We start from the raw sequence: 27,685 nt of genomic DNA, 5'->3' as shown, positions 1-27,685 counted from the left end.
CTTTGCTGTTTGTGTTGTTGCCGCCCAACACCGTTACAGTCAGAGCGAACCGTTCGTATCTGAGTCTGACTCACACTCAGACTCACACACACACACTCACACACTGCAGTCTGGGCGTCGCCTCACTATAAATTCATTGCTTAACTTTCCAAACTTCTTTACATTCCCACCTCCTCTTGAGTGACCACGTCCCAGCTCTGCACGGTAAGATCTAACACTGCTGCTCCTCTCTGAGCTCCGATGCTTTCAGAGGATTTTCATAAACACTGAAATGCTTTCAGGGACAGTTAGTTTGTGGAAGGAATGTGTTGCACTAGTTATCCGTGTCCACCAGTCTCAAGTTTTCTAAAGGGAAACATTTCCCATCTGTGGAATTCATTCTTAGTTTTTTTTTTCAGATTTCAACTCACACCGACTTCTTTTTAAGGACTTTAGGACAAATGCTATCTAAGAATATTATAAGATATGTATAAGATTCTTGCATGAGGCTAACACTAACTTTATCTAATAATTGCTATAAGATATGTATACGATTCAAACAGTAGGATAATACATTAATCGCTCATTGGATACAAATCTTATTTTCTCCAGTTTTACTTTATTGGACTCTAGTGAACACACTCCTTGTTGTTCTGTTAGTCCATCTACCCTAAGGGCGTGGTTGGACTGAATCATTTTCTGCATCAAACTTCACATTTTTGAGGAATTTTATTTTTCTAAAGTTCTCCACTCCCATTCTCTCGCTTCTTTTTAACAAGTTAAACTCTACAGAAACGAGACACAGTGATTTGCGGTTGGTTTTTTTAAATCGTGTGTCAGTACTGCTGTGGTTATCCGGGCCTTTTTCTAACAACTTAATAACAGGTCTTATCTCAGTCTCTGCTGAGCATTACTCATGCAGTGGGAAGGGTGAGGGCAAAGTATTGTGCTTCCCCTTCATGCATCAAAAACAATGGAGCACTCCTTTTTCCCCCAACAGGACGGAGCAAAAGACAAAGAATCAAACAAATCCACACATAAACAAGTTAAAATTGTATTTAATTTACTTCATCAGAGAACACTTTCCTCTCTGAGAGTCATTTGAGAAAGTTTAGGCTAAAACAAGTTTTTTTTTCAATCAGCCGTCAGTCATTTTCCAAAGTTCCCTGAGGTCTTGTTTTTAAGATTGGCCATTGAAGGTTAACTGTATGCCATCAGTGATCCTGATCATCACCTCCACTTTATTTCAACTTGTTTTTTCAGCCTAAAGACCCTTCAGAAACCATGCCTTCAGAACTGGAAACAGCGATGGAGTCACTCATCAAAGTGTTCCACCGTTACGCCTCAAAGGAAAAAAATACCACCACACTGAACCGGCGAGAGCTCAGAGAGTTGATGGAAAACGAGCTGTCCAACTTCCTTAAGGTGAGAGAGACGACCGACGGTGTTCAAGATTCTAACGCATTCCTTTGTTATCATATCCCTTCATTGCTGTTTTCTCGTTGATGCCCCCCTCCAGAGTCAGAAGGACCCCGCTGCTGTCGACAAGATCATGAAGGACCTGGACACCAACGGCGACGGCCAGGTGGACTTTGAGGAGTTTGTTTCTCTGGTTGTCGGACTTTCCATTGCCTGTGAGCAGTGCTACCAGTCGCACATGTGCAAGAAGACGAAGAAGTAAAAGGGCGAGAGGAGAAGAAGCCACAAAAAGCATCTCAGTTTTTGTAACGATATTTTTGTCCATTAAATATGCTGAACATTTTCAAACCTCTTGTGTCTTTTGTCTGTTGGGCTGATGTGTTTGTCTTTGAACATATTTCTCTGAATATGAAGCCACGTGTCTCTTCTCAGTTTAAATAAATGTAAAAAAATGGACACTAAGCTGCATTATAGCTCTTTCCCAACCTTTGTTTTGTGTTGATTTCCCTCCCGGGTGAATCTCATCACAGAGATCATCTCGTACTTACATAGTGTATAGACAACACTGAGTGTGATGATGTGATTCCCACCTGTATTTTATGACTTCCATTGTATGAACAGTAAGACAGACCTCTCCCTCTCTGTTCGATAAAGCCCCCGCTTATCACCGCTCTGAGGAATCTGCAGAATGTTCTAGATGTGCACACACCTCTCTGTGAAGGTGATGTCATAACTTGATAGACACATAAACAGATAGATTAGGTGTCTTGGTGCTAACTGAGTAAAAGTTTGCTGCGTTATAGTTTGGGCCATTCGAGCAGGACGAATAAAAGTGGAGCGTCTGAGTCACAGGGCATCAGGATCACCACTCTGTTATTTTTTCCACTAAATTCTTTTCATTGTGTTTCATGTCGGCGGAAAGTTGGATAACACCAGAGAGAGGAACAGGAGAAAGGCCCCCCCCACACACGCCTCCTAACTCTCTGCGCTGCAATATGACTCATTTTGCTCTAAAATAAAGTCTTGCAGGCAGCACTTCTCCTCAGGCTGACGCCCACTGAGCTGAACCAATCAAATGCCTCCATGCCAGATGTAAAGGGTTGGATTCTGGTTGATCACCTGCCAATCAAGTAGGCAGACTTTCCACTGCCTGTGGAAGGGCTGCCTATGAGGCAAAGCTCAGGGCATACAAAGTCTCATGAGTCTCATGAGCCTTCTGCACACATCCTTGGGCAGAGTCTGAGTTTGTGGCTGACCAATGTTCATGGTAACAGGGCAAACAGACAAGTTGCTAGGCTACAACACACTGTACTTGTTTTCACTACCTCTTTAAGACCTTTTTCCAGTATAAACACTATTCTTGTGAGGACCAGACGAGGCAAAACTTAATTTCTGAGGTCAGGGGTAAGATGTGAACTGTGGTTAGGTTAAGGTTAGGGTTCGGCTGTCTACAATGAATAGAGATCAATGCAAAGTCCTAAAATGGATAGCTTTGCAAACCTGTGTGTGTGTGTGTGTGTGTGTGTGTGTGTGTGTGTGTGTGTGTGTGTGTGTGTGTGTGTGTGTGTGTGTGTGTGTTTGTGTGTGCGCAGTTTGTATTCAGCCCCCACTTTACACAAGCACCACGCCCATGTGACCCATGAGTACAGAGCCGGGAATTCCTACTTTTGCTGACTGTTTTCTCAATACCCCTCTTGTGCAGCTTCTCTATTCACAGCATTCACAGAAGTATGATTCACACAGTAGATATATATGCTGCGTGTTTGTCATGTAGCCTAAAACAACACAAGCATTATTTGATTAGATGAATTCATTTCTCGAAGCATGAAGCAAGAGACCAGGCGTTGAGCTGTGACGACAATGAAAGGGCCAAAACCTGCTCCCTTAGTGAGCACACCTACTAATACTGTGATCAAGACCTCTGTCACCACATGATTACTGCTGCATCCGTTTCTCAAGTCGTTACTAGCAGAGACGTGTACTGATTTAAATTCCAAGATAAGCACACATTCGCCAACCCACACCACACCTTCCTTGGACATGTGCAGACGGACGGAACAGCCCCTCTCAGTGGACATTCTGCGCCAATGTTCTGAACACATCAGCCCTGAATGGGAGGCTTGTAGCTGTTTCCATTGGATCTGTCATCTGACTACATTAAAAAAATGTTGGAGTGCGTCATGTCCTTTTATTTGTTTCTCTTTTGCTGTTGCTTGGATGTGAGATAACAGATACAGTATATTCACAGCTTAAAGGATATGAAAAACCTTCAGGATTAGTATTATAATTACGATATATTATCATTATGGCTCCGGCTTCCCCCTTGACCCTATAGGATAAGTGGTATGAATTGCAAGTACACGTAAAAAGTATATATGTGTAAATGTTTTAACAAATATTAAATATATATATTTAAATTAGCAACTCTAACAATTGTTTTTTTCGTCAAAATCTTCAGAGGAATTATTTTCTGGGAGGGCAGACTGCTGTGTGTCTGCTTCACCACTAGATGGTGTAGTTGTGTCCCTAATTATTGGACTTGGATATTTGATCCGTTGTTAAATCCGCTGCAGCTGTATACTGTAAACAGTCTCATGTGAATCACAGCAGGAAATAATAAGGTTTGTGGTCTCCATGGAGATGCCTTCTCTGTGTTATTGAGGAAGCTGAAGGAGGACGACGGAAGGAGTTTCATTTCCACACAATGAAAAAAGTAGTGCAATGGAAAAACAAATCTCAAATTGTGTTTGCACTACAAAGTCTGTTCATAGAAAACATGAATGGTGGTCATCTATGATCTGTACTTTAATTTAAAGTTGTTAATTAGAGACCAGAGTAACAGCACCCTGAGCAAAGAGGAGAGCACACACACACACACACACACACACACACACACACAAGTAAACATACACACAGAGTCGCCAGTGTTGATTTTTGTCCTCTCTTATTTCAGGTCTCTGCAGCATGATTCACTCGCGTCACGGACATGACTGTGAGTCACAGCCTCGACCACAAAATTGCAAGGAGGATGGGACCCACTGACGACCGCAACAATCCAGGCTCACTGAGTCACCAGGCCTAACGGTTTTTATTTCAGAATCCTGTTTATCACAAACAATCCAATAAAGAAATAGCAGAAAAGGCCGTTATACACACAAAACACCAGGAATTAGTTGGCACAACATATAATTGAAATGTCTTGTAAAACAAAACTGTGAAAAACAATGCATTTGATTTAAAACCAACATGCATAACTGCTTATGTGGTAAAGCAGTCTTAAAATAAGGAAGAACATTTTATATCGGGTTTGTTGCACACAGATAATGTATATGACAACACTGCAAACTGAAAAACGAATATGTGCAGGTGAGGTCATGATTCAAGCCCTGTGTTGATAAGTAAATATAACAATAATAGGTTCTTAGGAGGAAACTTAACCTTAATTTTTTGTGGTTTGTTGTCTCATGACCTCCCTGGTTTTCAAAGGTCAAGGATAAAAAGAATGAATAAAGAATGAACAGCTGCAAGCTGTAACGTTCCCAGTAACGAAAAGTAAATATTAAATCTATAACTCAAGTTTCAAGTTTATTGTCATATGTACGTTACCACACAGTCAACTGTACAATGAAAACAAGAGGACAGGTCAGCAGTAAGAGCAATGCTATAAAAACCTAAATAAAGTATAACATAACAAAAAGTTTTAAAACATAGAAATAATATCTATTTCAATAAAATAAAAATAAAACTCCTCAAATGCATTCCACTAAAGAACATAAAAAACGTTTTCAGACTGTTATATGAAGTTTTATTGCCACTGTAACAAGCATTGAAAAATATGTGCTTTGAAGAAAGTCAGCCTTAATGTTGCATTACACTGCTGCTCTTTATTCCACAGTCAGCTGTGCTAACCGCACTAATTTTAGATTCAAATGATCCTGAGATCAAAACATCGATGAAGTTACTGTGATAAACTACAATATACTTTTTATTGAGGCATTTCCTTCCCGAATGCACACATGAGATGCAGTTCTGTTGTTAACATAAATAAAAATGATTCATATGAGTTTCCCTAACAATTGACATAAACATCATCTGTTGATGATTTCCAAGCAACAATTGTTTCTAACAGAGAAGACGTGTCACAGGACACCAGGGGCTGGGGTGTGGTTGAGGATGAGAGGGACCTTATGGAGCACCATGGAGGGAGGGACGATGGGTGTGGTGATGTATAAAACCTCCTCTGCTTCCATTTCCTCATCACTCCAGCGCCTCCAAGACTGATTTTCACTCTCCAATCTCCATAAACCTCAAACTCGGTGAGTAGAAAATCTAAACAATGTTCTTTTGATTGTTGTTTTGTTGGTTATTTGTGTGAAATTCTAAAATCCATTAACTACCAGCTCCGTGAATACTTTTGAGCTATGACTCCTCGTCTTTGGAACGATGCAACAGACACGGCTCATTTTGGCTTCAGTGGCAGTTACTTGGCTTCAAATGTCCTTTAACTGTTGCATTGCACGTTCAGAACCTTGTTGCATTTTGATTGCAAATGCTTTAGTTGCAACCAAATCAAACATCTGAACAGTGGCGCAGTTTGTCTTCCTCCACAACTCCCATCTGTTTAAAAAAACCTCCAATGCCACAAGTCCTTCCCTGGAGACAAAGCAGCACAGTGTGAGTCAGAACTGCAACCAGAACTGATTCTCTTGGGTTCGTGGAGTCTGTGGAAAAAACAAAACACTTTTCAGGCATGAAGAAAACAGATGTCCTACATCACCACAGGGACTTTAATCAAGTCTAGACCTGCTTCTTTACCTAGTTCAAGGTAGTTACCTGGAGAGAATCAACTGTTGCCATAACAATGTCCTGTGTCACTCGCCAGAGATTCTGTGATAGAGACCGTTGACATAGGCAAATAAATGTGGTTCGGCCCCTGGTGGAAACTCAGGGTTTATTTTTATCCAGCCCCATGGAAAAGTCAGGGGAAAAACACTGGCAGAGACAAAAGCAATGATGTCAACAAAGGAAACTAGCATGCATTCCATATCATTTATACATATAGATATAGAGCCACTAATGTTGTAGCAGGAGGAAAAGGGAGTACTGGCATAATAGTGAAGCAGACTTTGGAAAAAGTATCTTAACTCAAACGATCTGTTCATTTCCTGCATTCCTCTCCCCCTGCCAACACTCCCTCCAGCTATGGAAATAAACAGCGCTCTCTGTTAGCAAATCAAATTGGACCACAATATCTCATGATCCATTTTAATTTGTGTGGGTGAAAGAGAACAGGTCTGGACTCGACCTCTAGATGGAGCAACAGGAGCTTTGAACGAGATCACGGTTCTCCTGTTGGGTCCATTCTGAGGACATATAATAATCTGAGCTGACAGTGCAATCTTCACAGAGACATAACGTATTTCTGTCCTCTTGAACCAGGTGTCATCATGTCTGAAGTCCAGCAAGCCATGGTCCACCTCATCAGCGCCTTTCATAGATACTCTGGCAAAGAGGGGGACGACCTCTACCTGAGTAGGGGCGAGCTGAAAGACCTGCTTGAGAATGAACTCAAAGAAATGCTGGGGGTGAGTGATTTCTGAGAGTCCAGCGATAATCCATCCCTGTTTTATGACCAGTAGGGGGCGATACTGAGAACTTCACTACAACTAATGTCTTCCAGAAGCAACATGTTTCCTGACATTTATTCTCACCCGCAGAAAACCAGTGACCAGGCCGCAGTTGATAAAATCTTCAAGGAACTGGATGCAAACAAGGACAACAAAGTTGACTTCAGGGAGTATGTGGCCCTGGTGTGCAGCCTCACCCAGCTGTGCCACGAGTTCTTCGTGAACAGGAAGAAATAGGGACCCGAGCGCCACCTGGAGGCCAACACAGAGAGGTGCCTTTCTGTGAAAAAGGTTTCTCTAGCAAGCTGTTCTGATAAAAGAATAAATATTTACTACTGCTTGAAGGCACTAACGTAAAAAAAAAATATTTCAAAAGTATGTCATAATGCAAAATGAAATAAATGTTTCTTTTTCTTCTTTGAAACTCTGAGTTGTGAACTTTGTTACTGCGTGTGCTTATATTGGACGGTTGCACAAACAGGTCAGCACCACAATCTGAGCAGGTTTATGAGGTCTGACCTAAACGCTTTCAGTCATTCTGTCTCCAAGTCTTTAACTCATACAACTGGATTTACGTCAGTGTAGGAACAGCACAACCGTAGGATATGACAGGAGGGATGTACAAAGTTTACAGGGATAGTTCACCCCAAAATGTGAATTCACTCATTATCTACTCACCACTATGAAAAAATTCCAACTTGAAACAGCATCATTTACATCATGTTTTAAATGTCAAATTATTAAGTTCAAACACTGATTTTTGCTCGAAAGGTTGTGGTTTTAAACTCTTGTTTATGATCAGGGAATGGTAAACACTTGATTTAACAAGTAAGAGGTGGATCACTGTGCTTCCACCATGCACAAGCAGCACATTAATGTTCAACCTTTGTTATATTGCTATTGATGAAAATTATATTGCAATAATCATATCATTGATATTGCTTTATTGCCCGGCCCTAGTTGCTCATATTTTAGTATATGATACATTTATCACAAGCACAGGCAGCTTTTAAAACAAGAAATAAAACGCTTCCTGTCTTACAAATAAAGTATTATATATATATATATATATATATATATAAGCTTTCATTTAATTTCTTTGGAAGCATCCACATTGGGAACATTGTGTTCTGCAGCAGTGATAAGCTTTACGACCAAGATTATTTTTAACAGCTAACCTACAAGTTTCATTTTGAGCGAATACAGAGGAGGTAATTTCACAGATTACTCCAACTTTAATCAACATCAACACTCACCACCACGTGTTGCATAATTTCACACAAGGCACAATAATATCAGTGGTTGGCATCAGCTTTAAATGTTGTCACGGGGCAGCAAATCAGTGAGTGTGACAAGAATAGGTTGAGAGACTCGGGGAAGCAAAAAAATAAACTAAAGCTACAATTGGCTGAAACCTTTGAGAACCTATAATTATGAAATATCAGAATCGGCTTTTATAGCCAAGCAGGTTTACGGATACAAGGAATTTGCTGTGGTGTATTTGTGGAAGTATAAAATAAGAAAAATATGGTGGGGGGATACAATAAGCACCAGGGGAGGGATTTTGGAATATGTACAATTAGTCTGTCATTTTCCACGTGGAGTTTAAGTGTCAAAGTGTCTCAGTGATGAATGATTTCTTTGATGAAAGTGAGTGTTCGAGAGAAACTGATTTTCTGGTAATCAAAAATTATCATTTTTATGGTTGTTGCTGTTGTTCCTCATAATATTTTCGTGTTTTTCTATAAACTTCTGTACGACTTTGATTATTACTTATTTCTTATGTGTTTAATTTACTCTGTTTTGCTGCGTTTGTACAACATGTTGACAAGATGCTTTCAGATTAAAGAACTAGAATAAAGTAATTAACAACCCACTCAGATCAATGGAGCTGTTCCTCCACTGTCACGTGAACAGATCTGATGATGATACAGTTGATAAATACTCATCAGAGACAAGATGACAGATTAGAAGGTTTTTAAAAAAGAGAAGACCTGAGTCCCGGTGCCGCCCCCGGGAGGTCACGTTGAGTGGCCGGGTCTCGTGACGCTTCCTGGGGGCGGGTCATCAACAACAGAGCGGGTCTGTGGAGCTGACGTGACCGAGGGACAGAGCCCGAGTGTTGTTTTGAATTCAGCACAAGACACCGACAGGAGGGGGGGTACGGTCTGTGGATAAGATGGCGGATGTAGGAGGCGATGAAACTCGGTCGGCTCAGCCTTCGGCATCCCGCAACGGTCCGGCCGCCGGTTCCTCGGCTGCGGCGGCGGCGGCGGCGGCGGACACCGCGGGCCAGACCGCCACCACGGTAACGTCGGGTCCGCGTTCGGTGAGGATCGTCAAGTCGGAGTCCGGGTACGGGTTCAACGTTCGCGGTCAAGTCAGCGAAGGAGGGCAGCTCCGGAGCATCAACGGGGAACTGTACGCTCCGCTGCAGCATGTCAGCGCCGTTCTGCCCGGAGGAGCGGCGGACCGAGCCGGGATAGCTAAGGGTGACCGGATCCTGGAAGTGTAAGTCCGCCTGGGAGCTAGCATGCGAGGCTAGCTGCAGCCCGCTCCGGCAGGCATGTGTTAACGTTAGCCGTCCTCGGGGCTACACGGCGACGTCACTTGTGTGTTATGACAACGAAACGGGTCGTTTACGCAGCACAACTAGTTATTTACCCGGTTAACTGCGCGTGTCTGAGCAGGTTTGTGGTGGGGGGGGGATGTAGCTTCACCAATGCTAACGCTAGTGACTTAACCAGGAGGCTAACCAGCTTACATAAGTTACACCACAGCCTGTGCATGTTGATTAGCTTCAGCTAGCCGAGGAGCCAGGTAGCTAACGTCCTGTGCAGCTAGTGCAGAGAAGCTACATGACAGCCTTGTTGACATTGTGTTGTCTAATGGTGCGGATGTGTGTTTTGAGCCTGGAGCAAGAAGAGTGCGATGCCACTACTCACATTCCACATCATATGGAGGATGTGTGTCTGTCTGTCTGTCTGTCTGTGTGTGTGTGTGTGTGTGTGTGTCTGTGTGTGTCATGTCTGGAGGAGACATCTCTTGATCAACCGTGTTGTTTACATGGGGCAGTTTTTAGATCTCTCTCATTGTTTACATGTCTTTATCAGTGTCCTTGAGTGGTTGTGACACACATGGCTGGATCCCGGACAGACTTCTGGTAGCAGTAGGAAAAGTCAGGCGGGCTGTCAGACTCCCCCACAGAAGAGTTCTGGGTGGAAATAACTTGTTCTGCACTTCCTCTCGCCGTTAATAGATGTGTAATAGACGTTTAGCAGCAGCTATTGGCTTCTCACTGGTCTTAAAGGGCAACATCACCTCACCAAGATCTTTTGCTTCTATCCATTGGCTCCCTGTCCGGTTTAGAATTGATTTTAAGATTCTACTGATCAGATCCCCCCCCGGCCCCCTCGGCCCCTCGGCCCCTCGGCTCCTCGGCCCCTCGGCTTGGGAACAAACTACCTGAGGAGATAAGACTCCCAGAGTCAGTGACTTCTTTTAAATCACTTCTTAAAACCCATTTTTATAGACTTCTTTTCACCATTTATTTTATTGTATTATATTCATATTACTGCTTTTATGTGTTCAAGTTTTTCTGTGGTTGTCTGGCCTCCTTGTCACATTGCATCCTGCAGATTCCTGCAGTGATATATAAATAAAGCTTTTATTATTGTTGTTGTATAAAAGAGAAATTACATCTCAATAGAGCCTCCATCAGCTCCTATTATATATTCAGACTTCTAATAATACACCATTAAACCATGGCTGTTATCCGTGATCTGACCAATAAGGGCTAAATACTGCAAATTAGTAATATGTTAGTAGTAAATATGTGCAGTTCCTATATACTTGTTATATATGTTTCTCATAGGTCCATGTGTTTTTCTGGCTCAGTCCCAGTGTGTGCAGTGAAAACATGATCCTATATTACAATGCACTTTATTAAACCGAGCATGTAATGGAGAAGAGAAACTGAAAACAAGGAACAATGACCTTATTTTAAGTTGCTGCGGCATCTACCCAACCTATGCATTCTCTAGACTTTGCTGCTAAATCGCTCTCTGGGTCACGTGACAGGACTGGTTGTTATCATGTGATATATTAACCAGCTGGGCTATTTCGCAAAAACACAAAAGCATCATCCCCTGAAGTATGTCATATGTCAGCGTTTTGCTTCAAAGTTTTATGACCAAGTGAAAGGGTTGACTTCATCCATGTTCAGCTGCTAACGGGTTGTATTTCTAGACTCTGACAACTGCCTGAGTGCAGTTTGTGTAGAATGTTACATATTTCTTAGTCAACTTAAAATAAATAATAGATATAAAAAGTCTGTGCTCTCCTGTGTATATAGAGGAGGCAGTAATGCTACAAGGTCCTGTAACGCTTCACATCAGTGATAAGCTTATCAGTCAGTCGGCCATCAGTGAACCTGATTACTTTTCAGTTAATCAGTTTTGCTCAATGATTATCACAATTTCAACTTTGATCCAAATGTGATGCCTTGAAACTCGATGACCTTGAAAACACAACTTATCTCCTAGCGAACAATGAAGAGCAGCTTGTTTATCTCATGATGAGATTTTGTTTATTTCTCGTCTTCACAGTATATTCACTGATAAATCAAGGCGAGAAATAGCTGATAACTAAATGGTTTCAGTCCTACTTTAGTGTAATGTTGCTTAATTCTAATCTTAGCCAAATTCACCTGCTACCAACCCTCTTTCTTGCTCTTAGAGATGTTCTGATACCGATATCTGAACATCTCTAGTTGCAGATCAGCTACTGAGACACCTGTCTGCTCGGCATCTCTGCTTCTGTTTTGTCTGACACAAGGATGATTGGATAACAGTCGCGTGACCGAAACACCTTTATCTTCGTCTTCCCGGGTCTCACACCTCAAATTTAGCTCTCAGTCACTTTAATCCCTTTTCTCACAACGCAAACCAGCTCTTCTCATCTCCCGATGTTTCCTTTTGTTTTTCACGACAGACTTTTCCTACACATTTTACACAGGGATGGAGACATGGCATATAGAGTTGACAGACCTCTGCTTGTGCTCCTGCTCACTCCCTCCTTTCATGTTTCCGTCCCGCTGTTTCTCATTTGAAGATTAACAGAGACACCTGATGCCCGTGCCATCTGGCCTCGGTAAAGCCAAGGAGGGAGGTGTCTCACGGCACCAAAGGAGAGGGAGACATTAGAGCTGACCTGGTTACTCAGCTCCCTCCCAACATTGTGTTTGTCAATGAATGGCAAAAAATGAAACACTGCCACAACATAAAAAGACATACAAAGGACACATATTTGCACCATTAATACTAATCTATTATATTGTTGTGCTGAAGGTAAGGGATTCAAGTGCCATTTTTATGATTATTACAGATGCTGAAGTCTGTATTATTTATTAAGTGAATTTCTTATCGACTGTGACATCACCAATCTGCCCCAGATGCCATTTCTTTACCAGAGCCGTTATAAAATGTAAGTGTCTCTGCTATCAGTTTCATTCCTTCAGTGACATCAGGCCAACGACTCAGTTTTTAGTGCCACAGGTTGGCCTCAGGTTACCTTACATAAAACGGACTACTCTCTGGATTTTAACGTGGGGAATCAAGGGCACTGCTATCAGGACAGTATTTGTTATTACCCATTTGAATTATTTTAAGAAGCGGTATTAGAAAATACACTACACTTCAATTTAACAATTGCATATTTGATCGGAAAATCCGGTCAAGTTCTGCTGTGGTCAATTCTGGATACTCGATCTGTTGTCTTGATATTTAGAGAATCTGCCATGTTGAAACATTAATAATTGAGCATGTGAAAAAGGCTCTTAATAAGTCCCATCTCACTTTCTTTTCTCACTTTGTGGTTCTCTTGCTCTCACATTTCTTCCAGTAATGGGGTGAGCGTGGAAGGTGCCACCCACAAGCAGGTCGTGGACCTGATCCGTGCAGGGGAGAAGGAGCTGGTTCTGGCTGTGCTCTCCGTTCCACCTCAGGAGTCCGATGGGTTGGAAGGAGGAGAGGAAGTCCAACTAAACTATGACTACAGCGACAAGCAGGCTGTGCCCATTTCCGTTCCCACATACAAACATGTAGAGCAGCACTCCGAGAGGTTTGTGGTGAGTGCTCATTTGACACGGTGACCGAAACATCTTTCATTCTGGAAATAGCCTCGTGGCTGCTCCTAAAACCTGTCCCATATAGGTTGAAAATACATGATCGCACAGTGAATAAAACATGTTTCCCTCTAAAGCCTTTCTGTTCTTGCTTCAATGGCTGTAGGTGTACAATGTGTACATGTCAGGTAGGCAGCTGTGCTCAAAGCGCTACCGGGAGTTCGCCATCCTGCACCAGAACCTAAAGAGAGAGTATTCCAACTTCATCTTCCCAAAGATTCCAGGGAAATGGCCCTTCTCCCTTTCTGAACAGCAGCTGGATGCTCGGCGTAGAGGCTTGGAGGAATATCTTGAGCGAGGTAGGCTGATATGGAAATGTCACTAGTGTAAAGAAAGGCTTGTGTTCATCTTCAGTTCGAGCAAAGACAAAAGGCTTTTCTCTTACTGATCCATACGTCAATCGAGAGGAATTACAGCTCCATTGTCAAAGGTTGATGTTAAAGTACGAAATTGTATTTAGACCCTCCACCAATATCCATAATATCAATAATAACAAAAGAAGGAATGATGAATTGTATATGTGCTGAAATCATTTTGTGAGGAAAGACAATAGTCAGAGCTCTGGCTGTGGTCAGTTTTTCCCTTTTAAATGGAGAATATTGTGAACCTGATCACAGGATACAAGCAAAATGAGCCGTCCTTTTTGTTTATTTAATTTATTGTGGACCCCCCACCCCCCACTCTCTTTCTCTTCATCCTTGTCTGTGTTGTGTGTCTCCAGTTTGCTCTGTGCGGGTGATCGGGGAGAGCGACATCATGCAGGAGTTTCTCTCTGAATCAGACGAGGTATGCATCTCTGATTATTACACTGTTTGTATATCACTGTTTCCCATTATTTCCTGTCTAAAGACTGTGGCGACTGAATAAACAGCAATACAAGATTTGGATCTATCTCTTTCTGAGATTTTTTTTTTACGGCAAATTTTCCAAAACTTTCTCAGGTGTATAACTTCCACAATACTTGTTGTTTATTACATTATCTGATGTGCCTTTCCCAGTTAGAGCAAGGTCAAGCTAGCTTTCAGTTTAGAAACTCTAATGGGGCCATTCAAGAGAATCGTAGGCACTTAAATTACTTTTTAAATGTATTTATTTAACCTTCCCCCGTCTACTTTCAACAACACTTATGGCAGTTTAGTTTCATTCTTTGTACGGCCACCCTGCCAACCAATCTGGACATCAGTTAAGTACATAGGCTTACTAGTGTTTGGAGAAGTTACTGTAGCAAAACAAATAAAGTCCTATTAAAACTATTTGTACTTACAGAAAAACTTTAAAGGATTAGGACTTCTTAGCAAAAGGACTTTCTGGTTTTTGCTATGTTTTTGTTTTAAATCCACAAACACACCTTTAGTTAATCCACACATGAGTTAGTGCAGCTCGACTTTTGTCCCCATAATGTTTTGCTCCTCTGTGCAGAACTACAATGGAGTGACAGATGTAGAACTGCGGATAGCCCTGCCAGACAAGACCACCATCTCCGTCAGAGTCCGCAAGAACAGCACCACAGACCAGGTGTACCAGGTGAGGTCACATGACATCTGCTGAAACAAGTCATTCACCTTTCTTTTACACGTTATTGCCCCCATAGTTTGAAAGTGTAAATTGGACTTTGCATTCAGTTTTTAGCTTCTGTTGTGGCTCAGAGGATTACAAAGTCAAATATACTCTAAATACTTGATATTCCATTGCTGCAAACATATGTTTACACTGGAAGAAAACAACATTTGCAGTTGGAGTGTGAAAACAAATTCCCAAACAATGTTTTTCTTACATAACTGACTGTATTGCTCTTCCTTTAGGCGTTAGTGTTGAAGGTTGGAATGGACAGTATTATGGCGAGCTACTTTGCCCTTTTTGAGGTCATCAACCATACCTTTGGTAAGAACCTTGTGTGTGTTTCATGTTTCTGATGTTTCAAAGGAAAAATTCACTGAGTATGTTTTACACGCTTCATTTCAAATTTTACTCTGACTTCATCACATGACCACTAAATAAAGATGGGATGCTACAGGTCTAAATAAAGACCTGCATCATCCCACTGGTTTGATTCAATGGGCCTCAGGGTATGTCTACAGATTTGGACAGCAAGGGTAATTTAATACAGGTTATTATGAATTATCTTTTTAATGACTAAACAGACCACCCCCACGCTGTCCACATCAATATCCCTCTCCTGCTTCCTTTTTATTCTCACAGTACGGAAGCTGGCGCCCAACGAGTTTCCCCACAAGCTTTACGTGCAGAACTACACGTCGGCGGTGCCGGGGACTTGCTTGGCGCTCCGCAAATGGTTGTTCAGCTTCCAGGAGGAGGAGTTACTAAGAGACAATCCGCTGGCACTGCACTACTGCTTTCACCAGGTAATGAGGATAATTGAATCTCGTTTGCCATGAAATGATGGGAGCTGGGCACAATTTTCTAATTTATTCTTCTGTCTCCCCAAATAGTTTGTATACTTCTTTCTGAATTTAAACATGTCGGAAATTTGAGCACTTTTGTTAATGAATAATTTCTGCCATTATCATGGAAATTTACTGAATAAGTTTACTCTCTTACTTTTAACCATCTAAGCTGGCCTCAAACTTCCAGCTATGGCTCTTGCATTTTAATCAGTGTAAACACATATAGGTTAAATCATCCAGGATCTGTGTATATCTGTTGTTTTATACAATCAAAACATAATATAATCATAGAATCTTGTTACTAAAAAGATAATTAGACCAACCATAATAACAATTTCCATTTTCTCAGGCTATTTTCCCAATATGATGTCAGTTATGGACACAAAGGTTTACCCTTATCTGCCACTGACATTCTAACAACTCACATCCTAAACAAAATATTAAGCCACTATCTCAAAGTCCCACGAATTACGTAATGAATGTAAAACAAAGAGCCCATTGCTGTGAAAGGCCACCTCCTGTGGATTTATTTAGGAAGCCAGAGTAACATGATATTCTAAAAGCCAGTTGAAGCCAGTTGCCACAATTTTTGAATCATAAGTGCGAAGTGGAAAAAATAATCCTCTAATGCAAATGCACTAAAAATAGCCGTAGCTGTGGCAGCAGCCTTCAGGCTGGCCGCTGACCAATAAAGGTCACTACCTGGAGCCTGTTAGGCACGTGAGGTTCGGACGTGACGTGGTAAGAAGATTTCTGCGAGGAAAGTCAGCACAGTTCTTACATTCCTGAGAAACAAGACAACGAGCCCAACTAGAATATTTAAACCTGCAATGGATACCTGGGTTCTGCCACCTGGTGATTGTAACAGTATTCAGTCCACCAACTCCAAAGGGAAATATCTGGTTCTTATGCCACTAAATGTTGCATTGTGTTTACCAGCATTGGGTTCACCACCTGTAATAATTGATGCCAAACTGGGGGGTGGGGGCTTATTGTGATTGGCTAATGAGCCCAGTTCACAGTCATGCTGAGTTCTGCTGTAGACGATAAAAACTTTCAGTCCACAAGGCAACAAACAAGGCAGGATTTCTGCTCATGCTTTCCATGATCAGTCCGATTTTAGTATTTCAGAAATATAGAGGAGACAGAGAGAGCAAAACACCACGTTAAATATCTTTTATGTTATTATTTTCAGTTCATTAAGGAACTGGCAGGACAAATTAGAGTGGGCCGTCACAGTCCTGTCTAAATAATGGAAATCACTGCTCACCTTGTTTTCACATTGTCATTTGATTGATTTTTATTATGGGAATATCAATTATAGCTGAACTTACAAGGGCTTAATGCTATAAATGGACGAACTCACTAACTTGAACCAGAATATCTACTTCTAAAATGTAAATGGTGTTGTATCTCTTCATGCCACCCTAACCCACCATCCACCCCACCCCCCCTGTCTGACCAGGCATTGGATGATGTGAAGAAGGGATTCATAAAAACAGAGGACAAATCCTACCAGCTGCAGAAACTGGCAGAGCAGCGCAAGATGGCCACGGTCAGTCCAACAAACCAGTCTTTGTTTGGGGAGGGGATTGGGATCACTGCACTTTTTGCCTGCTGACCAGAGCCATCACCAAACCTTAACTTATTAATAATTGACGGAATGGGATAACACAGTTTTTACATGTCAGAATATGTATTGATGTTTGTAGAAAATTTAATCAAAGTGCAATTCATAACTATGTAGCCACCGAGCACATTTCCAAACTTTTGAAGGGAAACCTTAGAAAAATGAATATAAAATCAACCCTCATTTACATCAGTGAGTATTTCAGTGAGCTTATTTGTTGATGAAGTCCAAATTTGCACAAAAACGTCTGGATTTGCATGATAAAGACACAGGAAGGTGAATGTAGAGGAATGAAAGGCAAGAAATTAATACTCAGAGCTGTGAATCCCGTTTCCAAAGTGGTTCATTAAAATGTAGGAGTCTTTTTGCACATTCAAGCATGAGACACAGTTTTAATGAGCTGGTATTCTCATAAGCAGTAGGTTATGTATATGGTGAGGGCAAAACACATACAAGAATGAAAGCAGAGATATTAAGGCTACACCAGAGGGGCTTTGGGAAGGGAATGGTGAGTGCTGGGCTCGATTCAGAATGATAGCAGCATTGTAGATACCTTTGCCCAGCCATCAGACTTCCCTGTATGTACCTAACCTTTATTAAGTTTTTATATATGTTTTTTAAGTGAGAAAGTTATTTATTTACCATTTAGACTTTGAATATGTCATCAGTTTATCCAGGTGAGATAGTGTGACTTTTCTTCCAGGTGAGATAGTGTGCACCCTCGTCCTGAGGAGGCTCGCCAAGCCCACTGATAATTTACTGCAGGCTCTGGTGTTTTGAAATATGTTCTAATTCCTTTTGGAAGATGAGATTTGGTCTCAGAGTTGAAATATAATGTTTTTTTCCCACCAGTATGTTTGAAGGAAAAGCTGAACACATGATAAATAAATGTTTTATTAGACACTTTAACAACAAGGCTGCCTCTGTTGGACTTTTGGGTTCTTATGTGTACAGATAGATCATATTTCTATACAAATAAATATATATAAATGAAATATACAGCCTGCACTAAATTTCACTTAATTTTTTTTACATACATTACAGATAATTTACTACAGCCACTTTAAATTTTAGAAATAAACACATTTTTTCTGTAACATTGAGAGTTTATCAAGATGGAAATCACCTTTTACCATTAACTAGGGTTTTAGAGTAATTTGACTTTGAGGTAAACCAGGTTACTCCCAGTAATAGTGACTGATCTATAATGCTCTATACTTCTTATCTTTTAGTACCTGAGCCTGTTGCGGACGTGTGAGGGCTACAACGAGGTCGCGTTCCCACACTGCTCCTGCGACTCCAGGAGGAAGGGACATGTCATCACAGCGATCAGCATCCATCACTTCAAGCTGCACGCCTGCACGGAGGACGGCACGCTGGAGGTGAGTGTGTGTCTAAGTCTCAGTAAAAATATGGATATACCTGCATCATTTGATCAAAGCATTTCCTCCAAATTGACTTGTCAATCAAACCTTAAGATGAACCATACATATGCACGAGACTTATCTAGTGTCCACCCACTGTCTTTTCCTCAGAACCAGGTGATAGCGTTTGAGTGGGGGGAGATGCAGCGCTGGGACACTGACGAGGAGGGGATGGCTTTCTGCTTCGAGTATGCCAGAGGGGAGAAGAAACCTCGCTGGGTCAAGATCTTCACTCCATATGTGAGTGATCTGCTTTTTGTCATTTCATTGTGTTTATGTATCTATGTATTCACTTTGTTGGTATTTAACGTTTTAGAGTGACCAGTCTAGAAGAGTTCATACGGAATAATTGTGTGATTTAATAGTCTACACACTTACTTCCACATGTAATCAAAGCTGCAGTAAGGAGAAGCGAACACAATGGATAGAAATACAATTTATTCTTCTTACTTTGCCGACTGATTTGTGTATTAAAGGCTGAATAACAATTGTGTTTGCTTCTTTCTCCCAGTTTAACTACATGCACGAGTGCTTTGAGCGGGTCTTTTGTGAGCTGAAGTGGAGGAAACAGGTAAGGACCACTCCTTTCCTCTTTCATTCTGGGAAGCACATGACTCCGTGCCAAGTTTGAAACTCTAAACTTAGCTTATTATAGCATTTTCCTTCAGGAATACACTCAGCCACTAACCTGTTTTCTTTTTATTTCTTGTGTATTAATCTCTTGGCTTTCAGGTTGAGGAAGAGGCATCTGACAAAGACAACAAAAACTGCAGTAACACTGGTGAGCAGCAAGTGTTTTTTTTCCCCCCTAAATACAAATTGAAAGAACGGACACTAAGAGGCTTGATTTATATCTGGAGCAAATCACGAAGAAATATGTATTCAGATGTGATGCTGAGCGGCGATTAGAGTGACAGGACTCATCAAGCTCAATGAATTATGCAAACGTTTCCTGTCTGGCAAAAACTAAAAGGGCAAGGACAGGGAGAGGATACAGGCAAGTACAGTGTGAGACAAAATATATGGGAATCCTTAACAGGTTTATGAGCATTTTAAGTTCAGTGACATTAAATTACACCTGGCCCTAGAAGAGGCACATTCAGAAACGCTTGTATTGTTTTTATCTCTTTTCTGCTGCTACTATTTCATTATAAGGAACTAAACAAAGTGGAGCAGAAACTGCAGGGACATTTTATAGACTGTTCAGCAGAGCCTCGCAGAGCACTTAACAACTTAGGAGAGTAAATTCTCCTCCGAGGCTATCAGGTTGCTGAGAGAAGACACATCCTGGTGAAGTGAAGTAGGAATTCAGAATAGATGCACATTGGGGCATGTGACTCACTGTCAGAGTCATCAGGGGGAAGTGGAAACTATTTCCCCCTTGGCTAACGAAATAAACAAGACAAGCGAAACAAGTATGTGGACGAGCAAGTGCGAATCACAAGAATGAGGAGAACATTTTGAGTTGTACGACGGAGGAAATAGTGAACCGCTAAAGACAGATAAGCAGAGAAGGGAAAGGAAGTCAGAGACATTCAGAAACAAGGTGAGGGCAACATCCTGCTGCAAAGGGACAGACTCAGACACACTGAAATCGATGTTGTATTGTGGAAACCTTCTCATAAGTCGCATGATGTTCAAAAACAGCCCATCATTTAGACTTCCTCCCCTGAACTGTCTCTCCTTTCCAGAGATTCTGCCTCCTCTGGAGACGCAGCAAAAGGGATGGCGCCACCTAGGGGGGGAGATTGCAACTTCCTAAAACCATCGGTCACCACACAAACTAGAACTGGTCCACTTGCATCATTACAGCCACCCCTGAGAGCGCCCATCAACAAACACAGGACTGAGTGACGGACTGGGGGCGATCCACGCGCCCCAAAATCTGGAAGTGACGAATGTGGGCAATTGGAATAGTCACACGTAACCGAACCCAGGGATACACACAGCAAGAAGAGCAATGAAAGTCAACACAAGTCAGCTTTCATGTCATTTACTAGATCTCCATAGTGTGTCTGTTGTTTTCCTCCATACAATCTCCCTGAGATGTGGCAGGACACAAGCAAAATTCCCACCAGCGGTTGAGATCTAACACATATCTACAGTGTGTGTGACTGGTCAGCGTCAACCGCAGCGTTAGCTCAAAGCAACGTGACGAGGGAGCCGACACCTGGGGTGGGATCCCGACGCCTGGGTCTCCCACTTGGATAGACTCCGCCTGAGGCCCCTCGACGAGGCCGCTGTCTGCTGATGAACCGAGGCTGTGTCGACGGAGGAGAAAACAATAAGGGAGAGATACAGACAAACAGGGTTTTCACTTCCGTCAGTTAGTGACAAAGAAGGCAAAGTCATGCTTTCACACTGATGCTGGACATTAACACAACAATGATGTTTTCTATCCGCGAGGTCAGAAGTATTCTGTCTTTGTCCGAAAACATCAGCGACACAAATGTAACTAAAACAACTAAACAAAAACTGACGGGAGGGAACACGTTTTTTAATTCTATGTTTGGTTAACAATCTGATAGATTAATGTAAGACCTCTAATAATTGGTTTATTGACTTAACACAATGAAACACTAACTGAATTGCATTCGAGCTGCTCTTTCTAATCTCCATTCGTCGCGTCTTCTGGTCTAACCTTCATTACTTGAAAACCACGTCAACCATTAATGTCAGTATGGGTATTCACCCCCGCTCGCAAGTGTTTTATTGTGGTGATTTTTGCGGAGTTGAGAGGAAAAGGCTTTCTCCTTCTCAGCTCTGTGCAAGAGTGATGTCTTGAACAAAAAGGGTTGATGGGCCAAAGCTTTGATGATGTTGAAATGTCACGTGTTCTGCACAAGCAATCAGGCCGACAGAATATGAATATAAGTGCGGGGAATGGAGAGGTTTTGAGTTGGTGAGCTGCTGTTTTTCTGAACGTACAGCAGGGGGCAGCAGAGTGTAAGACAAATGTAGTTGTGGGTCTTTGAAGAAGTAGAAATCTCATGAAGTGGTCCCTCGGGCTCTGTAACTCACCCAAAAGTATTCCTTCGCTGCAGTTTGTCCATTAACCACGTCAGGAGGACAGATGGTGTGCGCGTGTGTGTGTGTGTATGTTGAACTGAGCGTAGATGGTGCATGAAGTTGTGCGACTGCAACCATGGCCATCAGCATACAGAGCAACGCAGGCATCTGTCTGCCTCTTAAAAATTGATACAGTATTAGCCGTGTGTGCATATGAAATGATTATATGGTTTACACAGATTGATTTTTATTGTGAAACGTCATTTTATTTAGTTTTTCTTCTCAAAAACGAAGGTTTATTTGTGTTTTTAAATTTTTCCGGGGAAATAGCATCCGAACAGAGACGGTGTGCGCAGATATCTCGTTGTTTATCCAACGAAGGGCTGGTAGTTTTTTCCAGGCCAATTCCATTACTGACTCGCTCTTGTCCCTCACTCAACCTTCTGGCAGCAACCAAAAAAACCTGAAACGGAGAGTGATGTTTTTATTTAATCACTCTGAATTGTAGAGCAGGTTCAACTTTATAGGTCTCTTGTTTCGCACAGTCGAGCTTTTAGCTTCTGGTTGGATAAAAACGTCTATTTCACGTCAAGGTTTAGTCACAATTTGCTTTTCAGTCCCTCATCTTGGAGCAGGCTTGTGTGTGTGTGTGTGTGTGTGTGTGTGTGTGTGGCTGTGTTTTGTGTCCTCTATGTCTATCAATGACATTGCTGATAAGCTTTCAAGCTCTGATTGGACGTGTCTGATGAGCTGTCGGTGTGAGAGCCAGTAAATGAAGATGGGGTTTTTCTATCTATGCGAGAGTGGAGATGCCAGACAGATGGAGACAAATAGGAGGCGTCTCCTATTGTCAAGCTCGGATTCACAGACACACAAACACACACACACATGTCCCCGTCGCCCTGGCGCTCCATGTTTTTGGTTTGACAAAATTGCTAAATGCAGCCTCACAAAGCTATTTTGTTTTTTCCCCGTTGTTGCCTCTTGAGGACAGGCGTCGGTTACACAGCAGCCTATAGCAATACATGTACGTACCAAACTGTGGCAGAATGATGTATGTTTTACACTCACCCCAGAGACGGCTGGATTGAGAGGGAGACTGCAATGTGCAAATTGCTGGATGGTCATTTTGACAGCTCAAGTAATGGCCAATTTAGAGATGGATGACGAGAATTAAAGCTGTTCAACCATGAGGTTTTTTTCCTTTTATAAGCTGTAGAGGGAGAGTCGGTTAGATTGTGTTTGTTTGTGTGTGTGTGTGTGTCTGTTTGTGTGTGTGTTGGTCTGTCCTGTCCTCTGCTCTTACTCCAGGTTGGTCTCCCGTCATCACAGGGGGATGTGGTTGCCGTGGCAGCACCACGTTGGCTCAACACACCCGGTGTTCCTTTTATTCCTGTCAGCCGACTGACTCACTCCTCCCAACGATGTATTCAAAACAGTGTTGTTTTTTTTTAACCGTTTGATATTTGTTGTACGTCCCCGTGGCTCGTGCTGCTGTGAATAAGCGTTTAGAAAACTGCTGTTTTAAAAAAAATTATTTCGGGTTTTTTCGGCTCGTCTCGTCCACGCCAGGTGCCATCCTCCGCTCGCCGTCATTGGCTGGCAGCGTGCGTACTGTCAGTTGTCGTCCGTCTCGGGCCATCAGTGAGATAAATGTCATGGTAATGTTTTTTTAAGTGAAAGCGGAGAGATGACAGGAATGTTAAGAAGCACGTCTTTGTTCGGTTGGCCTGTGTTTGATAGTTCTTGTTCGTCAGTGTGCACTGTGCTGTGGGCCACCTGTGTTTGTGTCTGAAATGCTGGACAGGCTGAGCTCGTAAGAGAAAGATTATTTATGAAAAATGATTGAACTTTACAGATATAAAGAATGTTTCACGGTTAAACAAACATGGAGGCAGGAGAGTGGAGAAAAAACGTCACTTCATGTGAGGACTGCACATGGAACTCAGAAACTTTGTGTTTGTCAAAACCCGCTGTTGAAATGCACGTCGAAATGATGCAGTTGCTATGGAAACACGTCAGTTTTTCCGAGTCTCATGTGCCAAATCATCACAGATTTCCATCCAACCTCATTCAGCTGCAGATAACATACTAGATCTTTTCTGATAGTTCAAAAAAACCCATTTCACAGGGCTCTCGGACTCCAGTGTGCGAAGCGGCGTTCTCGCTTTTGACACTGTCCTTGTCAGTCAGAGCTGCCGCGTCAGTCTCATCAACAGCGCTTCTGTGTAGACTTGATGTTTGTCGACCTCTGGAACGCACGTCCAGCTCGGAGGGGCATTAGCTGCCGGCCTTCTACTTTCAGCTGACGTGCCCCACCGATTACTAAAATGAAGGGTGGATCTAAGTGCTGTTTGAAAAGTGTTAACCTTTTATGTAATTACTTTCTGTCCGTTGCTTTGAAACAGGGCTTTTCCATGACGAGTAGGCATCAGTTTAAAAAACCTAAGTCTTGTTTGTCTGTCTTCAGCATAACCTGTAAATAGCTGTTTTAAAAAAAGAAAAGAAAAAATGATATCCTTTTGGACAAAATGCACTCTTGTTTCTCCCAACTCAAAACTTTTTATTTATTTAAGCAGAAATTTTAACTATTGGGGAAATTTTAGTGTCCAATGCTCGAGCCACCGTCAAATCATTAATTTAGTGTGTGGGCAACAGATGGAGGATTAGCTAAACCACACAGTGTAACAAGCTGTTCAAAAGAGAAGCGGTGTTGCATTTACTAAGACGTTGATTAACACCTGATGCTGAACTACGCTACAACATGGAGAGTTTTATATCTTAAAAAAAAAAAAACACAAAGGTTTACTAACCAATATAAGAAAAAGGACAAAAAGATTTGAAAATGTTGTGTAGAGTAATAAATTGTAACAATATTTTAAATAAAGTTATATATTGGGGAAAAAATGCTGCTGGTCTTCATTTATTCACCCTCTCTCCCTGCAGGACATGAGATGAACTGCGGAGGTCGTTTTCCTAACGTTGGCAGTAATCTGAATTGGCTTCCAGGAGGAGTTTCTTTCTTTCTTTTTTTTTACCATCGGTTAAATGCTAAAACACTCGGGTTGTGTTTTATCAATGTATGGATTCACCTCCTGTCCAGTGAGACCAGGCCAACATCAAGACGTAAAGCAACAGCGAGCGCTCCTCTGGGACCAATTAACTTGTTTTAATGTCTTGAAATTTGAATTGGTCAAAATGCTACGGCCGTGAATATATTTTTTCAATTAGTTTTTCTTTCGTCGGCTGCCGAGCAAGAAGTGTCATTCATGCGCTGTTTGTCGGTCTGAAGGTTTACTCTAACCACTTCCCTTTAGAGGAGATAAGTCCTGTAATTTGTGTCTGCGTGGGAGGCGTTTATGCAAATGCAGCTCTTATTGAGTTGCCTGGTGGTAAATCTTCAGAGCAAAATTGTTTGGCACAGTCGGCTGGATGAGAAGCGAAGACGGGATGATCATGACGAGGAGCGAAGGTGACAGTTTGCTGGTGGGAAACATTTCACTATCGCTCATCTCCAGTTCAGTAGCTTGACGACGACGAGGAAGACGAACAGAACATGCAGTGTGTCCAATTAGAGCTCAACAAGTGACTGAACGGACCAAAGAAGACTTTCAGCTCATAGACCGTATTTAAAGCTGGACGACTTGAAGTGAAGCCAAAGCATCTCGACTGCCCCCTGAAGGCCAGCTGCAGTATAGGTCATCAATCCCACCCACTGTGGGATGTGGACCAAACTAGTTCAACTGCTCATTGGGGTTTTGATTCATTATTTGATGCTGTGGAAACTGGATGAAACATCATGATTGTCTCCTGATTGGTCGAGCGTGTGAATCGGTGGGACCTCGCCACTGCGGCTCCATCTCCCGATCACTACTTGCGCAAATGCGTAAGATGGCAGCGTTCGTCTCCGGCAGATATTTTAGCTTCATTTTTGGATGGTGGGAGGAAGTGGAGACACGTCGTCCATCTTTATATAGACTGCAAACCTAAGAATTAATGAGAACACAAGTACAGGGAAGAACACATATTAACAAACGCCCCATGTTTCAGATCGATTAGCAGATATCTTAATTATGTCCGTCTGTGCCGTGCTACACAAATTGTGTTAATGTCCAGTCTCCTTTTTAAAATGTCACATTTCCTGCCTGAAAGCACTCTCCTCTCTGCAGGAAAGAGAGAAGTGCTGTCCCGTTCGTTACAAGTCCCACAGCAGGGAGCGCAGCAGCTAATAAAAGGTCCAGAGGCACATTATTCTAGCATTGGAACAAGCTCTGTGACATTTTGATGGTCACATGCTGCACAGATCTTTATGTTCTCTGGACTCAGGGGCTGTTAAAGTCCATGGTGGGGTTATAGTGGGACACTGAGCCGAAGCATTATTCAAGCCCAAAATACAGGACCTCTTAATGCCCCCTGTGGAACCAAACCTCGCTGGCACCGCTGGCGTGAGAGAAATCCTCTCTTCAGACTTGTCTCCGCCTGCGCTCACTTCTTTTTTTCATGTCCAACTCAGGGAGAAGGTAGAATTTAAACTGCTGTGCTTATACTCATTTGAATTGTCTCATTGTTCATCTTAATTAAGACTCTACAAACTACTGTTAGTCCATAAATTAATATGATCCTTTAGTCCCACTACGGAGAAATGTGCCTTGGAACAGAACCAGGAGAGGATATTAAAATCCCCACTCAGAAAAGTAATAAACAAGTAATGACACAATATAAAAGTACAAAGTAAAATGTACAATGTAGGCAGAATATATACATTGTAACAGTATGTGATATTTAAATTGCATGGATCGTAAATAATTATCACACAATACTGCCTGTACAAGTATATTCACATTATAACTGCCTGTAGCCAACATTAGCAGCTAATATCCTAGTCATTTAACAGTCATAACCACAGTATTATTATATTATTATTATTATTATTATTATTACTACCTCTAACTCCAAGAAATTTTCACTCTAAAAAAAACTAACCTTTGTATATTAAGTTTATTATGTTATACATTTGTAACGCATCTACATATGAAACTATGCAGCAGTACATAAAATAGCATTTGCTTCACCATAGCCTGCTAGGAAATTAAAATGCCAACCTGTAGTCATAGTCTAAATTATCTTAAAACTAAATCTTAGTCTTGGTTCCATAACAAGGGAATAGATTCAGGGAGTTTGTTTCAACATTATTTGTCTCTGTATGTCGGCAATGTCATCTGATTGGCTCCCGCTCGTCCCGGGACCCTCAAAAGATAAGGTGGATGGATATTTCAACATGTAATTAAGTCTTTAAGGTTTTATAGACAGCTGGATTTAGTGCTTGTCTCTTCTGACGCACAAGACAAGTAAACAGCTTATTTATTTTTGTCTGTTCCTTGTTTGCGTCTCCGAATGGAAGGACCGGTCTGCAATCTCTAATTACATTACATCCCAAGCAAGTTATATAAGGTGTAATTAAAAGGCACAACAGTTTTAAATCAAGACTCCTCTCTAACACCCGCCATGCACAGAAGCTCCAGATTATCCCTGTTTGTTTTGCGTAAACCCATTTCAGGAATTGCAACATCCTCCAGAGACGGGCAACTAAAGACGGGTTTTAAATTTGTGGCACAAACTGCACCATCATGAGTTCTAAACACAATTTAATATTTAGACACGGTTAGTGAAGTGCAACAAAATGCAGTTTCTATTTCTGTTGTTCTTTTGGAGGGAGATAGAGCGGGTTGGCCACGAACCAAAACATCAGTGTTTCGATCCCCGGCTCCACCATTCTGCGTGCCCAAGTGTCTGTGCCGGCAGTGTGTGTATGAAAGGTGATCGAGACAGTGTTGTTAGTGGTCATCAAGACAAGAAAAGCTCCAATTTACTGGGGTTCTATAATGGTGAAGGAATTAATTTCCTCTCATTCAGAGATGGTGATGAAAGACATTTTTTTTTCTTCCACCAGTGAACTTCGGCTCTGTGGAATAAATAAAAGGAACTAACAGATACGTCTTCAGTTCTTG

The 27,685-nt window shown here is 41.9% G+C and overlaps 3 protein-coding genes across 3 annotated transcripts; all 3 read left to right on the top strand.

Moving 5' to 3' along the window:
- Positions 1–45: 45 nt before the first annotated feature.
- On the top strand, positions 46–1,746 carry s100a10a (S100 calcium binding protein A10a). Its single transcript, XM_035183699.1, has 3 exons — positions 46–204; positions 1,243–1,404; positions 1,499–1,746. Exons 2-3 carry the CDS (start codon positions 1,264–1,266, stop codon positions 1,658–1,660), a joined length of 303 nt encoding a protein of 100 aa, XP_035039590.1. The 5' UTR covers positions 46–204; positions 1,243–1,263; the 3' UTR covers positions 1,661–1,746.
- Positions 1,747–5,561: 3,815 nt separating this feature from the next.
- On the top strand, positions 5,562–7,449 carry LOC118125218 (ictacalcin). Its single transcript, XM_035183625.1, has 3 exons — positions 5,562–5,714; positions 6,838–6,983; positions 7,116–7,449. Exons 2-3 carry the CDS (start codon positions 6,846–6,848, stop codon positions 7,260–7,262), a joined length of 285 nt encoding a protein of 94 aa, XP_035039516.1. The 5' UTR covers positions 5,562–5,714; positions 6,838–6,845; the 3' UTR covers positions 7,263–7,449.
- Positions 7,450–9,073: 1,624 nt separating this feature from the next.
- snx27a (sorting nexin 27a) lies at positions 9,074–24,504 on the top strand. The gene is made up of 13 exons (XM_035183624.2): positions 9,074–9,536; positions 12,927–13,152; positions 13,316–13,508; positions 13,931–13,995; positions 14,629–14,733; positions 15,012–15,090; positions 15,409–15,572; positions 17,080–17,169; positions 18,477–18,626; positions 18,780–18,908; positions 19,180–19,239; positions 19,401–19,449; positions 20,360–24,504. The coding sequence occupies exons 1-13, from the start codon at positions 9,205–9,207 to the stop codon at positions 20,428–20,430; spliced, it is 1,713 nt and encodes a 570-aa protein (XP_035039515.1). The 5' UTR covers positions 9,074–9,204; the 3' UTR covers positions 20,431–24,504.
- Positions 24,505–27,685: the final 3,181 nt, after the last annotated feature.

This window comes from Hippoglossus stenolepis, chromosome 17 (genome assembly GCF_022539355.2).
Source record: "Hippoglossus stenolepis isolate QCI-W04-F060 chromosome 17, HSTE1.2, whole genome shotgun sequence".
NCBI classification, from domain to species: Eukaryota; Metazoa; Chordata; class Actinopteri; order Pleuronectiformes; family Pleuronectidae; genus Hippoglossus; species Hippoglossus stenolepis.
The sequence above is the reverse complement of the archived record's forward strand: the minus strand, read 5'-3'. Positions and strand labels throughout refer to the sequence as shown.